The sequence below is a fragment of the Vanellus vanellus genome (genome assembly GCF_965231255.1).
Source record: "Vanellus vanellus genome assembly, chromosome: 9".
NCBI classification, from domain to species: Eukaryota; Metazoa; Chordata; class Aves; order Charadriiformes; family Charadriidae; genus Vanellus; species Vanellus vanellus.
Window position 1 is genome coordinate 11,113,303 of NC_138914.1, and position 15,770 is coordinate 11,129,072.

The 15,770-nt window shown below is 56.7% G+C and overlaps 1 protein-coding gene across 1 annotated transcript in view; it reads right to left on the reverse strand.

Moving 5' to 3' along the window:
- Positions 1-15,502, reverse strand: part of PLXND1 (plexin D1) — a gene marked incomplete at its 5' end in the record, with an annotated part of 82,400 nt that extends 66,898 nt beyond the window's left edge. Inside the window, one exon of the mRNA XM_082487728.1 lies at positions 14,156-15,502. Coding sequence (XP_082343854.1) covers positions 14,156-15,502 — 1,347 coding nt within the window. The remainder of the gene's footprint in view (positions 1-14,155) is intronic.
- Positions 15,503-15,770: the final 268 nt, after the last annotated feature.

The following is a 15,770-nucleotide window of genomic DNA, read 5'->3' on the forward strand; positions in this document are numbered from 1 at the left end:
AAAAGATTTCCAGCCACATCAGAGATCAAGAGTTCAGCTATTTTCATGGTGCGAGTTCATTTCTTTATCCCAGGCCTAAAAAGAGCAGAAAAAGCGATTCCCCAGAATTTCCATTACAGCGCCGCAGCGGCAGGCGCGCAGGATGTCCCCGCGGGAAGGAAGTCTGCTGGAAACAGAAGGAGGAAGAGGAGTGGTGAGGCAGCACTCAGGAAAACCATGAAACCTACTGATTTCTGCATCCTGTGTTTGTGACCTTAAAAATAGTTCTTAAGCAAAGACGGGGTTTATTTCTGAATCAAAAGCGGGCTGCAGTTCAGAAAAAAAAAAAACCTGCAGCCTCTGTCTTCAGCAATGCTTTTCTGACTCCGCTGCGTCGGCTCCCAAATCTTCGCCGAGCAGCAGTAAGTGGAAAGGGACTCCGGCCCCTTTCATGCATCGTATCAGAGCGGATTAAAGTGTTGGCTTCCAGCACGCCTGGAGTCCTGGGAAAATGACACAGCCAGCATCCGATAATCCGCTCCAAACTTGTTGATTTGTGGGACTTAGCCATCGTCTTCATAGGCTCAAAATTTGGCAGTTGCTCCTACACAACTGACATTTTCAGGCCATTAAAGTCCGTGATAAAAGGGCTCTAGTTTTATCTCTCGCCGTCCTTAACATAAACCATTAGGCTTTTATTAACATTTAGGTATGACTCAGGGAAATCTCCGATCGCAGAGAGAATATTCAAAATAATTTGGATACTGCCCGAAGAGAACAGCCGGACACGGACTCCAAGTTGAACCGTAGAGAGAGGCTAAAAACCAACGCTGAAATATTGCACTGCCCGTAGGAAAAGGGGCAGAGGAAGAGAGGGTGGCAAGCCATCCCGGGCGCATTAGGAAGGCGGAAAGCACAAGCCCTCCTCTGTGCCGCAGAGCCCAGACGGGCCGGGAACCCTCCCCGGCAGAGCCCATTCATGCCAGAGCCCCCCCGCGCCGTCAGCAGTTTGTACACACAATCACGCGTTTATCTGCTGGAGTGTCGCAACCAGAGCTGTCAAAAACAGGCTTTTTGGGATGCCTGGAGGAAAATGTCATCCTCAGAAGAGGACTCTACTGTTAAGGCACTTGAGATGTAAGCAGTCTCTAATTGCAGCGCTGCCGCGAGGGCAGGCATTAGGACAGAGCTCCTCTAACTCTTCCCATCATATTTTTTAGGCAACGGGAGGCAAATCAACGTGCACTCTTGGCCAGTCGAGGCACTCGGGCTGAGAACCTCTCATAAAATGAATCTTGCTGAATTTTTCTCAAGAATCATCCACATTAAGCAATCAGCACCCCCACTGCACAGCAGACATCCTTAAAAAAAAAAAAAAAAAAAAAAGGCTTAAAATTAGATTTGCACCCTGATTTCACTGTTTACTTAGACCACAAGTTTCTCAAGCGAGGAGGAAGTGGCAGTTTTGCTGTGTTCTGCACGTTTGCACCGTGCCAGCCCTGGCACATGGTGCTGTGCAAGCCACCAGTGCGACACCAGTAACGGGCTGTGCAAACACCCGTCTGTGTGCTCGCAGTGGCAACCTGGACCTGTCCCGCCACGGGGAGCTGCGGCCCCGACTCAACCATGCCAGCGGTTTTTCCAGCCCAACAGCATCCAGACAGTGCGGGCAGAGTCCCGGGGGTAAACCAGCACTGCCCAACCGACGCCGGGGGGCCCGTTGGTGTTCGTGGGACCTCCCAAATGCTCCCCCTGGCAGCAGCCCTCGGGACCTCTCCTGCAGACCTCCACGGTGGTTCCTGCCCTGGGAAACCACCACGACGCACGTGCAGCCCCGTGCGCCTCGCCCCGACACGGGGGACGGCTGCGACGACTATTGCCTCCAGCCCCGCATCCGGAAAGTTACCATCGTGCCGAAGGGGAGCAATTGCTAATGAAAAGCTATCACCAGATTGCCCCTGTGAGACCCCCGCAAAGCACCGCTCCCTGGCCAAAGGCGCACCCGCTGCACCGCAGCCAGCCGCACCAGCGGCAGAGCCGCACCAGCCGCGCGGCGAGAAAAATGACCGTGTCAGTGCACCGCTCCTCCTCCCTCCATCCCAGACAAATGTCACCCCCGCGCCAGAAAGCGTTCCTTCGGCTTCGGCAGAGCTCCTCACGCCTGGCAGTCTTTCAGCCTCTTATCTTCATTTTTATTTTACTGGATAACTTTTTTCCCCTGTCTTATAAAACTCATCCTTCCCTCTCCCTACTCTTGACTCCAACCCTTTTCTTTCCTGCCAGCTCCTAATGTTCAATCTCAGCAGCTTCACATGGGACATTCACCTGATTAAAACAACAGAGGAATTTGGGCTTGTGTCCCTCACACAAAGTGAGCAGAGCACAGACCGACGGCCACTGGGGGAGGCAGGGCACAGCAAGCACGCTGCACACAAGTGGTTCTCCTTGGACTTTTCATCTCCTTTGATCTGTTCTGTGCTGCACAAGAATTACTCCGGAACCGGTGTGGTTGGAGGCACACGATGCTCAGCAGCCCTGGGTGCCCATGCCACCACGACCCGCCCTTCTCCAATTTCTGAGTTTTCGGCGCTCGCCCGGTGCGAGGTGATGGGCTCAGCAGACCACATGCCCGAAGCCAGACTTGATGCCAGAGCTGACCCGACAGGCTGAGCCCATCAACCCCCCGAAAGCAAAGGAGAAACTGTTTTCGGTGAGTCTGCAGGCACACGCCTCCAGCCAGCTCAAGGCCAAGCCTCGAACTCTTAGACACTGCCTGCATCTAAGCGGCTGCACGCTCACCTCTGCCGCGGCCACAGACCTCAAACCACCAGGGGTGAGGTGGTTTGAAACATCGGCAGATGCTCTCAGTGCCGCGTCTCATCTCAGAAGGTAAAACCCAGCGGCGGCCCCCGGCAGACCTCACGCACGCCGGCTCGGCTGCTGCCTGCAAGAACCCACCAGAAGACGGGGACAGGGCCGGGAACAGCCGGGCAGCAGGTGAAACCGGTCACTCTGTGGTGGTGAGGCCAAACCTCAACAACGGCTCGGGCAAACACAGCCTTCCCATGGCCATCCACCTTCCGCTGTACCGCTTCAGGTGCGGGAGGGAAGGGGGGGTGTCCATGACGGAGCCTTCCTCGGGGTGTTAGGGAGGATGCAACAGCTCCCAGGAGTCCCCAGAGGCTCCGGCAGCGGCACCGACCGCAGCAACACGGTGTGATTACCCCCTCGGTCTCCTCCGCCACCTCCTCCTGCAGGAACTGGCCAGACTCGTGGCCACCCATCGCTTCGCAAGCCCTAACCCCGCCGTGCTGAACCCGAGGCTGAATTGCTGGCAAAGAGAGCAGAGGGCGACGTCGGCAGGACCTGCCCTGCACAGCCTTCCCCCAAAATTCCCTCCAGCACTGGTCCCCTCTCTCACCCCACACAAGCCGGGGTCCGGCACGCGCCGGCGCTTCGCCCTGCAGGGAGCTGCAGCAGCACGTGCGACTGCACAGGGAACTGCTCAGAGCACAGAAATATGAAAAAGTAGCAGTCTTTTAACCGAAACTGCACATCCTTCATGCCGCCAGGAAGACTGGTCAAGCTTATTATGTTAGCCTTCATCCTGCATTAAATACAATACTTCAGATTATACAACCAAATCCCCCAGGAATGGGCAGGCAGAGGGATTAGCGAACAACAGGCTCCAAAGGGGTTGTCATAGTCCAAACACCAAGCGTTTGAGCAGTGGGAGTTTGCGTGTCCTTTAAATTCACCCCCGCTGGAAACGCCACCCCTCTGCCCCGCTCCCCGGGGATGAGGCACAGAGTGGATCAGCCGAGTGCGCCTTGTCCCAAGGACGCCCGCGCCGCTCTGAGAGCCGCACCAACGCGTCCCCCTCCAAACTGTTTGGAGTAAGACGCTTGATTTAGTCAGGCTGTATTTTCTTAGCTGCTCTTTCCTCGGGAGAGCCCCCCCTTCCATCCCTCAAGCTGTGTTTCTCATTTATGTTGAGCTTTGGCTCCAGTAACCAACCCCCAAAATATTCAAACTCCCTCTCACAGGGAGGAGTCCTGGGTGAGCCATCCTCAATCTTTGGGGGTTATTTTTTTATTATTGTTACTACTAACACTTAGCACTTGACGTGCTCAAAGTGTTCTGATGGCATATCTGTGCAATTCTGGGCTGAAAAAAGCATCCATTAAAGTAACAACTTCTTACCTAACACAACTGGTCTTTTGCATGTGTCAGTTCAAATCTGTTTCATTTAGCAATAGTTTATAGTAAATGTTTTCCTGTATTTTCCTCATTAGTTCTGCCGAATCAATTAAGCTCTGAGATAATGAGCAGAACTTTTACGCATCCTCAGTAAAACCTGCCTCTGAATGGCAGCGCTGCCCCACGCCGCCAAGACATCCTCCATGGGTACCACCGCACACATCGCCTGGCACCGGCATCCACGAGCAGAACAACGCCGCTTGCTCCCGGCACCCAGCCCGCTGTGGTAGTTTGGCATGGAAAGGCTAAAAAAGCCTTTTTGCTCATTATCCGAGCACTCCAAATGCAGAAGTGACCAGGGCATAAAGACATGGCCTCCGGCAGACGCAGCTTCCCCAGCTCACAGGTGTAACCTTCCTCCACTCTGACGCATGAGAGAGAGAGACCTCTACCCTCATTTTGGGAACGGAGAAAAGTAAACAGGTTAAACGGATGGTTATGGAAAGTGTGAAGAACAAAGGTGTGAGTGCAGGCTCCTCCGACCTGTGGCCAGTGCCCGGGCTCACACAGTCTCCTCTCACAGGCGGCGCCTGCATGAAGCAAAAGACATTCTTCAGGCATCTCTCTGAAAGCACTGTGCTTGTTGACTTGCCAGTATTGCACCTCTACAGCATCATCTTTGGAGGTCCTCCCTCCCCACCCCGTCCCACCCAGTTAGGAGATTAGAATCAGCAGAATAATTACAAAATTTGTTAAAAATCAATGGTCCTACTGGATTCAGCAACTGAGCACCTCTCACACTTGGTTAAAGTATGCAAGGCTTTCCTTTTCTCTACCATTTTATATTTTGCCTTCAAGATTTGCAGAAGCTGGTGTTTCTGAAGCTGTGTGGAAAGATCCACTGAGCTCTGCAGCTCGCTGTCATACCAAACCTCAGCAAACAGTGACACTACAGTTCGGAGATCCCAGGGACATAACACTGCAACCCCAAGTTCCCGCCCCCCAAAGCTTGAAACCTTTCTTCAGCCGCTCATCTCAAAGTGGCAAAGTAGCCTTTCTGCAGCCAGGGAGCCCCGGCACGCCGCGGCAGACGGCATGCCAGCCAGAGCGCTCCCCTGGCAGTGGCAATCCCAGGAGGGATGCGCAGGAGCTTCCACCCCTCCACCATGTGGCTCATCCCCGGGACATGCACCACTCACACCAAACGAAAGAGTGCGGAGGAGAAATCATTTCTATCAGTTGCTCTCCAGATGCGGATGTCTGTCCCCTCAAGTGGAGATTCAGCCACAATTTCCTTCCCATTTAATGACCTGCCACACTGATCGTCGAAAGCCCAACCTGAGCCCACTTCCCACGTGAGCCGGTTCCCAGAGTGGGGTCCATCACTTTCCAAGGAGCCACGTGCTACAGCACACCAACCCTGGTGCCTTTGCACCACTGGCAGTTCACATCTGGAGACGTACTGAAGGATGACTTTAAGGCCAGGCTGGATGGGGCTTGGAGCAACCTGGGCTGGTGGGAGGTGTCCCTGCCCAGGGCAGGGGGGTGGCACTGGATGATCTTTAAGGTCCCTTCCAACCCAAACTATGATTTTATGATTCTATGACACAGACTCGTGAGTCAAACAACTTTGGAAACTGCTATTTTATATTACATTAAAAACCCCTCATGTTTCACATCTCCTCTTCTTCATCGAGTGCTATCATTATACTGCAAACTTTTCCCAACTATTCCTAAAAAGATCACCCTACACACAGCCGTTTTCTAGAAGACGCCAGGTTTTCAATGGCCCCTTTTAATTAGGCGATCCGCCAGAGATGGCTTTTGGCCACGAGCAGCTCACAACCCATTGAATGTTGGCAGCGGTCAGCAGACGGTGGGATGAAAATGTAATAGCCGCAGGGTTTTTGCTCCGGAAGGGAGCAGTACAAAGCAGCATAATACTTTAAACAGAGATGAGAAAGAACCAGGAAGACAAGTTCCAAATTTCCTTCAAATATTAGAGGTACACGTTTGCAAAATCCAGACTTTCAGGCATTTTTGCTTCTGGGTTAGAATCGAAAGATTCATATTCCGGTGCCACTTGCAATGCATCAGCTGCACAAGTCTTGCCAGAGTAGTGACCCTCCGATGGTTCAGGCCCCCAAAATGGGCAGCCCTGTTCCCGCAGCCGGTCCCGTGTGCCCAACCGCTGCTGCCCAACATCACCGCCCCCTGGCACCGCGGCCAGCATGGCTCTGGTGGCTGCAGATCCAAGTGTGAGCCTGCAGCTCTCCTGCGGCCTGAGACTTGAACTGGGGTTTGTGCTCCTGGATTGGAGAGGAAGGCACAAGGGTCACAACAGCAGGTTGGCTCTGCTCAGACCACAATCCATCACTGCTGCACCCCTGCTGCTGCAGGACGCCGCAGCCCCCGTCCCCCCCTGTCCCTGGGGACATCCGGGTCCCAACCCCCAGCACAGACCTGCATGAGGATCCAGCATGTGCTCCCCGCGCTGGACAAGCCCCGCTGACACTCAGCAGGTAACGAGGCAAAATCATCACAGGCTTTGACATCAGCCCTGCTCATCAGCGCACCACATCTAACGGGGCTCCTCCAGGCTCTGTTTGATACGACCTTCTGGGGAGTGCGCCGTCCCACGCCCCCGCCGGCCTCGCTCCGCCGCAGCGGCGGCTGCCAGCAGAGCTGCGGTCCAGATGTTAGAAATAAGTACTGCTCCCTCTGCTCAAAAATGTCAATAAATTCTACCGGTCTCTCGAAGTGGGAGATTGCCGTAGACAGTCTGCCACCTCCTCCACACGCTGCAAGGTGTTAGAGCCCAACTTGAAAAGAAAACAACTTGCAATAATTTCTTTACCAACCCAACAAAACCCCAAAAAACAAAACAAACAAAACAAAAACAGCAAAGCAAAGCTGATCCCTCCTGCAGATGCAGTGGTCGGCTCCTCCCTCCACCATGCCATGCCCCTAGGTACGTGTGCTGGGGACGGCGACACACTTGGGACCGTGATTCAAATCCTAACACTGCCACCCATCTGATCAACGACAAGGCATGGATCGGGTGGTCTCTTACCACCTCCCTCCCCCCTGAGAAAAGGGGACAATAAGGCTCCCCCAGCCCAGACTGGTGTACTGCACCAAGGGCTCACCATGACAGAGGGCACAGCGCCGCTGCTCCTCGCAAGGGGCACGGCATGGGCAGTAATGACTCCGAGCATCACGTCCTGCACTGGACCATGGAGCCCTTTCTGCCTCCCGGTCAAGAACGCCGAACCCTGTCCATCACCTCCTCGGCGCAAAGAAGAGGTCACATACCTGTGCACACCATTGCTGCGGCTGGGGAGCCCCCGGCCGCAACAGGTGACCCCCCACACGTGCCAGGCACAAGCCCGTGCCGGGCACGAGCCCGAGCTGGGCAGTGCGGCTGCATGGCTGTAGGTAGTGTGTGGTGGCGCTCGGATGGTTGTAACTGATTGTTTCCAACCACTGCCGGTGCAGGCTTGCCTCGTGTTTGCATTAAATTACCACAGCCAGGGGCTCAGACCTATCCTGTTTCCAACAACTCGCTGGAAGAGGTCATCAGACCAGAACGTCACAACGGTGCAGTTGCCGGTGAGTTTAAACAGACACCTACCAGGATTTTCAAGACGTAGCAAGGTGTTTTTACAGCATCCCCAGGCACCCGTCCACATCTCTAGGTGCCTTACTCACTCCGGAGAGGGCACCTTAGCCCCACCAATCTTCTCTCTCATCCACTATAAAATAGGCTTTGAAAAAAAAAAAAAAAAAAAGAAAAGAGATGGCAAATCTCTTGATTTCCACCCACCAAGACCCCGCAGCTGAGCTAGCACCCCTTGGTGCCCTGGAGCGCAGGTTTGTGTTCACGCGTGGGAGCCAAACGCTCGCCCTGGAAAACATCTGGGGATATGCCAATAAAAGTAACTGAAAACCCCGTAATGTAGGGAGATAGGATCACCACCTCTGTGTGACCGTACGAGCACCTGACAGAGTGCTCCAGTGTCCTCCCGGCCGTGAGGCACCTCCATGTGCAACACTGGACTCAGCCAAAACGATCCTTTTCCTGTTTTCCACCTAAACCATTATTTAGTTACAGGAGATCCGATGAGCTCAGTGGATCAAAATTAATCTCAATCCCCTAGCTGCCGCGAATAAGAAGTGCAGCCGGCTGTGGTGATGGATCTCTGGCAGCCGGGGGCAGCTCTGGCCCCTCCGCGGAGGGACCCCTGCCCAGGCCAGCCAGCCCGGGCCCAGCGCTGCAGCGGCAGGCGGGCGCTTTGCCGCAGCCCAGAGCCGTTCCCTGTCCCCTCACTTAAAGCAGCACAGCCGCTGGCTTCCAGGCGCAGGAACTTCTGCCGCTGCGACCGAGTTTCCCTGCGCAGCGCGGGATCTGTCTGAGCTTGAGATGCAAAGCAGGGGCGAGCCCGGGGCCGCGGGCGCCGCGTTCCCACCACCCGCCCACCCCCTGCTCGGCACAGGCTGCCCTCGGCAGCGGGAAAGCCCCCGGGCAGCCGGCGGAGCTGAGCCTGCCGTCCCAGGAAGGACAAGGTTCACACGGCGCCCGCTCTCCGCTCCCCACGTGTGCCCTGACTGCAAGCAGACAATCGTATTTCCACCAAAATTCCCAAGGAAGCATACCCAACGGTTGGCCACGACTCGCCAATGCCAGGTGAGGGGCACAGCAGGTAGGCAGTACCGGGGTCTGGGTCCGAAGCCCAGCAAAGCTCTGGCCGTGGCTTGAACCGCTCCCCTGGGGCATCCCTGGTCCCGCTGGCCCCTCCGCTACTGACCAGCTCCTCGCCCCCAGCCCTCAGAGGGCGGCTTGGGGGGACACCCGCTTCCCACTGCTCATAAAACACCACCCAGAAGCAAAACAGACCATGGCAATACAACAGCGCGGTGCAGCTTCACAGAAACAGGGCGTTTGCACCTTCAAGGTGCATGCCAGCGACTCCAAACACAACGCGTCCCGCGAAAAGCAGAAAATAAGTCTGCCACAAGAACCCAAGCCTCATTTTTAATGTACAAATTAAGTGTAAATTCCCAGTTTCCTTTCTGTGGCTAATCCTCTGGATTTATTTGAGTAGATGTAAGGTTAGAGCACATTTATTTTCATGTTTGGAATTTCTAAATTAGTATAAACCAGCACTTCAAAGTAACTCGGCTCCTATAAAACCCAATCCCATGGAGATGCCACAGTATATTTGGACAGTAAGTAGATGCTTTGTCATATTCCCACGTGTATATGAGGGTTTTTTTTCTTTGGGAACACTTTCTGACTGGTTTCAAACCACATTTCTATGCCCAGGCATACACATATACTGAGACTGTTTATACAGTCTACCCAAGGAGTTCGTTTTATTTAACAACCCGTTATGGTAAAGCTCACTGGTGGGTATCTCATCATTACACCACAAAACACTGTGCTCAATGAGCATGCAGGATCTGACACAAAGCCACAAGAGCCAGAAACTTGAGAATTAATGCTGAAACGCATCATTATCCCAGGCCGCCGTGCCTATGTTTTTCAGCATAGGAAACAAAACGGATTTTCAGCCTTTTTTGAGTTGCAGACCCCAAAACATTTCCCAGGAGAGATGCAGAGCCCTGGGTAGCAAATCTAAGCCTGACGAATACAAGCCTGCTTTCCCTGGTTATGTCTCTGGGAGTTTTTGGAAGGAGAGCGTGGAGCTCAGCGCGGAAACCACAGAAGACAGGCGCCCGGCGCAGCTGGGAGCGTGGGACGGAGTGACCAGCTCAGCTTTTCCTCAAGCATGCTTCTTCATCGCGGGGTCTGTGTTATTTTGTCTTAAACTCAGACCCCCACGTCAGCCCTGACTTGGACACCCAGAGCGGGGAGGTTTGCAGAAATGTCTGGAAATCCACATTCGCTTGCCCCTCTGCTGCAGCCGCCGCCGGGAGAGCGGGATGGGACTGCCAGTAGCCAAAAGGCATCTGCTGGTTCGAGCAGCAGAAAGGTGCCTGGCTCATCCCCCTGCCCCGAACGCCAGCCCCAGAGATGGGGCAGTGGCGAGAGGATGCCAAGGGGCTTCTCTCTGCTGGGTCACGGCGGCGATGCAGCACAGCCACCCGCACAGAACCTTTACTTTCAGTAGGGCGGAGGGGGAAGGTGCCGGGATGTCCCGCACGGCTGCTCCTCCTGGGCCGTCGGGAGGCCGGGGACGGCGTCTCGCCTGCTCCGCTTTCGCAAGGGCTCTGGTACACCACAGCTGCGCCGTGCTCCAGCCCCACAGCCGGCGTGACCTTCAAACCTAGTGGGCCATGATCCTGCTGGGGCAGAACAGTCCAAATACAAAGTAAACCCACTCAGTGTCCTCGGGGTCTGATAAGCTCTGTCAGCACATTGCTGCAAATGACGTTAAAGACAGAGGGCTCATACTCCTCTCATCCCCTGGGGGCTCAGGTCCCAGTTCCACCCGGGCTTTGAGTGGGCAAAACGCAACAGTGATTCCATGCGAGTATTTCATTTTAACTGCATGTGGCACAAAGACAGCCCAGTATTTGACACAAAATTCATTATAGAAAGCTATTTCTGCTGAGGGAAAGCAATCCTAGCGCTCACCCACTCACTCTCAGTACAAGAACCCAATCAAACGAAATCCTTCCCTAATATATCCTTCTTCCCCTACGCTGCCGCTGCTAATTCACCTCCTCGGCAAGTGACTTTTCAGCAGTAGTCATTGAGAACAACCAACCACCCTCCCCTCCCGACCCAGACATCCTCCTCTGCGTGTTTCCTCCACGTCTCACAAAGCCGTTAAGCATGTGCTTAATTGCAAGTTAGCACCCCCATCAAAGCGACGGCCCGTTCCCAGGCCAAGGTGGTGTCTCCCCTCGCCCAGCGGTGGGGGTGCAGGCTCACAAGCCACCCGGGCGACCCCCACCCTACACAGCCCCCTCAGTGTCCGGTCCCATGCCACCACCACGGGAGCCAAACACACGGCTGCCACCAAACCGACCACAACTGCTCGAGAGCACTCCCCTGCACAGGGACGGAGCCCCTCCGCGCAGTGCTGGCCTCCCGTCAGACCCCTCATCATGATGCTGAGGGGTAACGAGCCTGTCCCCGCAATGGCGAGCACTGCCACCATGATGCCATGGGGAGAGCCGGTACACCGAGGGCCTGCTGCCGAAACCCATCCTCGGCGGCCGAGCACCACAGCTCCCTGGCTGAGCCACAGCCAAACGCGGCAGGAGAGGAGCATTCAATTAGGCAGAAGAGCACACAAGGGGGCAATGATTTTCCTTTCACACCGCATTACGCCTAACAGCCCATGCTCCGTATTTGTAACAACCGACTACTTCAGCCGAACGCGCGCTCAGAATGAATCAGGCCATCATTAGGTTTTTATTTTTTCTTCCAGAAGGAGCTTAAAACCCAACCACCCAGTCCACAGGAAGAACTAATGAACCACAATTTTGATAATGCTGTAGCACCTATCACCGATACATAGGCAAAAGCAAACCTGGAAACCACTAACGGGTGGAGAAGTGGAGCTCATAATGGGAAGGCAGCTAGATGCTGATCTGCTCTGCCGAACCAGCTGCTGCTTTAATACATTTTCCTGCTGCGCTCCCAGGGCTGGGACACAAAAATGTATTAGAGTATTTCATTGTCTTGAAGGTGGAAATTGATGTTAGGTTTTTGCAGCACAAAGAAACACAATATTACAACTCTTCTCTTGACACTGCCACTGTGGGACTTGAAAACGAAAACAGCTTGTTAACTTGTTGGCAATTCTAATGATTAAGTAAAAGGCAAAAAAAAAAATGAAAGGCTCTCCTTCTGACTGCTAGGAAGACTTCCCAGCAGGCTTGGTCAGCGGTTTTAGAGGAATATGCTTCAAATATATGGGAAGCGTAGAAATATTAAGCATGAACGAATATTAATGGTACGCTTCATTTGTATCCTGCCGCATTTGACATCAAAGGATCTCTCACAGCAGCTTTACAAATGTAATTTTACACTACATGTGAGTTAGGTTTCTGAATTATAGTAATAAATATAGGAGTGTGCGGGAAATCGGGAAACTGAGGCAATTTGGGTTAAATGAATGGTTCAAGGACAGCGACACAGCAGCAGTGTCAGTTGGGACTAGAGCCCATTTTTCCCCATCCACCCTCTATAACCACCAGCCCATACTGCTGCCCCCATGCAGACACATTTTCTCACAGCCTGGTCTCACCACAACAGTAAACAGGGAGGGTTTCTACTGACTTGCACAGGATTGGAGAGGCTTGGTGATTTCTTGCTTGTTCCTCTGAACCTCACATCCCTTATCGCTTACCCCCTCAAGCACAGGGCCATCCTTCACGGATTGCCTTTGTGGCATCAACTGACAGCATACGGCCAGTCGCCCTTCTCGCTGACGCAGGGAGCGCTCCAAGGGACAGGCTGACACCCACAGCACGCTTTACAGTGTGACGGCGCTATGGGCCAGACCCAAAGACGGAGTGAAATCTCATTTCTGCGTTGAGTCTCCCTGGAGTCACCAGGGAATCAGCTGTCTAAATACCTTACTGGGTACAGCACTTTGTATTTCAAACGATAATAGAGACTGGTGTTAGTCATGATTATTTTCCCTACTGAACAAAAGTTAGAAAAAACAGTGTCTCCCCAAGAGGCCTGGAGCACCACGGAAGCTCACGGGTGTCATTCTGCCATTGACTTTTGGTTACAGTTAGGCTCTTAACCCCCTAAGCACCTCCAGAAGTCTCAGCCACTCTTGACCCACCTGGTAGAGACAGTTCAATCCTGTGAGGGGCTGAGGGGCTGATTCACAGGGATGCTGAGCTTCAACAACAGCCAACAAGAACTGCGGCCACTTTCTCATCCTGTAAATGGGATTCCTGACTCCCAGTGACTCCTCCAAGAGCCGTGACCATGCCAAGGCTTTAGCACTGGGCTCCCAGTGTTTAACGCAGCGAGTCTTTGTGGAATTAACTCAAAAGCCAGGACAACTACCAGATTTCCTGGCTGTCAGGCAGCTTGTACTCTGCCACCAGGGAAAAACTATTCAACTTTGCTAGAGTAGGTCTATGAACCAGTGCATTAAGACTACATATTTTAACACAGCGTGGAGATGCCACACTAAACACTTCGGTTACCATGGGAAACCTTTCTCTCTTTGCCACTGGCACTGCACAGGGAAGCCCAAGCCCAAGCGCTCTATCTTGCCTTTGAAATCAAACAGATGTTTTTACGATCTTTGATGGAGCTGAGTTATGCATCTTTCCCAGAGGAAGGGGAAAATGCAGTGCTAAACCAGCCCTTTTTTCTTGCTTGCTTTCTTTTTTTTTCCCCAAGCATTGTCTTTAGTGAAAGGGAAAACAGGCGTCTTTCTCTGGCGTTAACATTTACGGCCACTCAGTAACAAATTGTGACAATGGCAAACTTTTACCCCGAACGCCAGGAAACCGGGCAGCGCAGGGGTGGGCGTCCCGGGCAGGGCGGACCGCCGCGCTGCGGGCCAGAGGAGAGCGGGGACAGCGCGGGCGTGAGTCACCCGGCACACGGGGACAGGGCCGTGGGAACGGCGGCGGCCCTGAAAGACGGGGGGGTTGTGTCTCCCCCGCAGCCCACGCACAGACACACACGCGTTCTCTGCCCGGTGAGAGCCCCGCCGCACGCCCGCACGCAGGGGGGCAGCCGGGACCCCGCCGGCATTGACGGGGTGACCCGGTGCGACACGGCGAGCGCGGAGCGGCGCGGGGCACGGGGGGAGCGGAGCGGGGCTGGGAACGGAGCGGACCGGGGGAACGGAGCGCACCCGCCCGCCGGACGCGCTCCCGCCCGGGGTCGCGGCGCGGCAGCAGCGGCGGGACGGGACGGAGCCGCCGCCTCCCGCCGGCCCCCGGCTCCCCGCGCCCGCCCCGTCCCGGGACGCGCCGTCCCCGCTGCCCCGGGCGCCGGCAGGTACCCGCCGCCCGCCCGTACCTGTATGTTCCTCTTCTCGCAGGCCGGGCCGGTGCCCTGCACCACGCTGTCCAGCACGGTGACCATGCCGGCGGCCGGGCTGACGAAGCAGGAGTTGCGGGCGGCGCGGATCGTCTCCTCGATCTCGGCGAAGCGGAAGACGCAGAGCGCGGACTGCGGCCGCCCCCCCCCGCCGCCGCCGCCGGCCCCGGCGCGCTCGAAGACGCCGAAGAGCAGCTCCTCGGGGGGCGGCGGGCCCGGGCCCGCGGCGGGGCTGCGCCAGACCGCCCGCGCCGGGAAGACGGAGACGAGTCGGGTGAAGGCATCGGCGGCACCGCCGCAGCGCAGCCCCAGCTGGATGTAGGACTCGGTCAGCTTCTTGGTCTCGCCGCTGCCGTTGAGGGTGGCCTCGGCCGGCTCGCCCAGGCAGATGCGGGCCAGCAGGCTGTGCGAGGGGCTCTCCTTGTCGCCCGCGTTGGCCTCGCTGTTGAGCGCCAGGTAGGCGTAGGGGCGGCGGGCGGGCGGCGCGGCGCCGCGCTGCAGGAAGGCGCGGACGAAGCTGAGCTTGTGCCGCGCCTTGGCGCCCTGCTTGATCTTGAAGATGTTGTCGTCGGAGGGGTTGATGTCGAAGGTGAAGAGCTTGGCCAGGTCGCCGCGGGCGTTGAGGGCGCGGATGGCGATCTCGGGCGTGTTCTCGAAGCGGTGGTCCTCCAGGCTGCGGTTGCGGGGGAAGAAGGGGCTGCCGAAGCCGGTGTAGGTGGCGGCCACCAGCAGCCGCGCCCCGCCGCCGCCGCCGCCGCGGCGCAGCACCAGCCCCACGGTGGAGGCGTTGGGGTGGTTGGCCGCCACGTTCAGCATGCTGGGGAAAACGGTGACCGGGTCGCTGCCGCCCGGCGGGAAGCGCACGGCCACCGCCGAGATGTTGGCCATGCTGCGCAGCTGGCAGAGGCCCTGGTAGATGGAGCCGCAGACGACGAGGACGCCCTGCTCGGGGTCGGGCTGCAGGATCTTGTTGTAGTTGTTGGTGAGCACCTTCGGGTGCTCGCAGGAGGCCTGCGGCAGCTGCGGTGCGTGGCACAGCGGGCTGTCCAGCACCGGCCCCACCGCCGCCTCCGCCTCCAGCGCCAGCTCGCCCCCCGACAGCTGGAAGAGCCGGTTCACGGCCGCCAGGTAGACGCGGGAGCCGGGGCCGTCCAGTGCGAAGTTGTTGGTGGGGGTGGGCGAGAGGAACTTGCGCTGCACCTCCAGGCCGGCGCCGCGGCCGGGCAGCAGCAGCAGCGGCAGCAGGAGCGGCAGGAGCGGCAGCAGTGCGGGGGGCCGCGGCTCAGCGCCCGCCGGAGCCGGGGCCGGAGCCGGAGCCGGAGCCATCCCGCCGCCCGCGCCGCCGCGCCGCAGAGTGCATGAGCCCTCCGCCGGGCGGCGGGAGGGGCCGGGCCGCGGGGCCGCTTCCTGCGGAGGCAGCGCGCCCGCCGCCGAGCGAGGCCCGCGGGAAGTGGCGGCCGCGGCGGGTGCGCGGGTGCGCGGCGGGGGGGGGGGTGTGGAGGGGGCGGTGGGGCGCGCCGGCGGCCGCGCCTCCCTCCCGCCCGCCCGCCCGCCCTCCGCCCGCCCCCGCTCCCGCCCTCTCGCCGTTACTCGC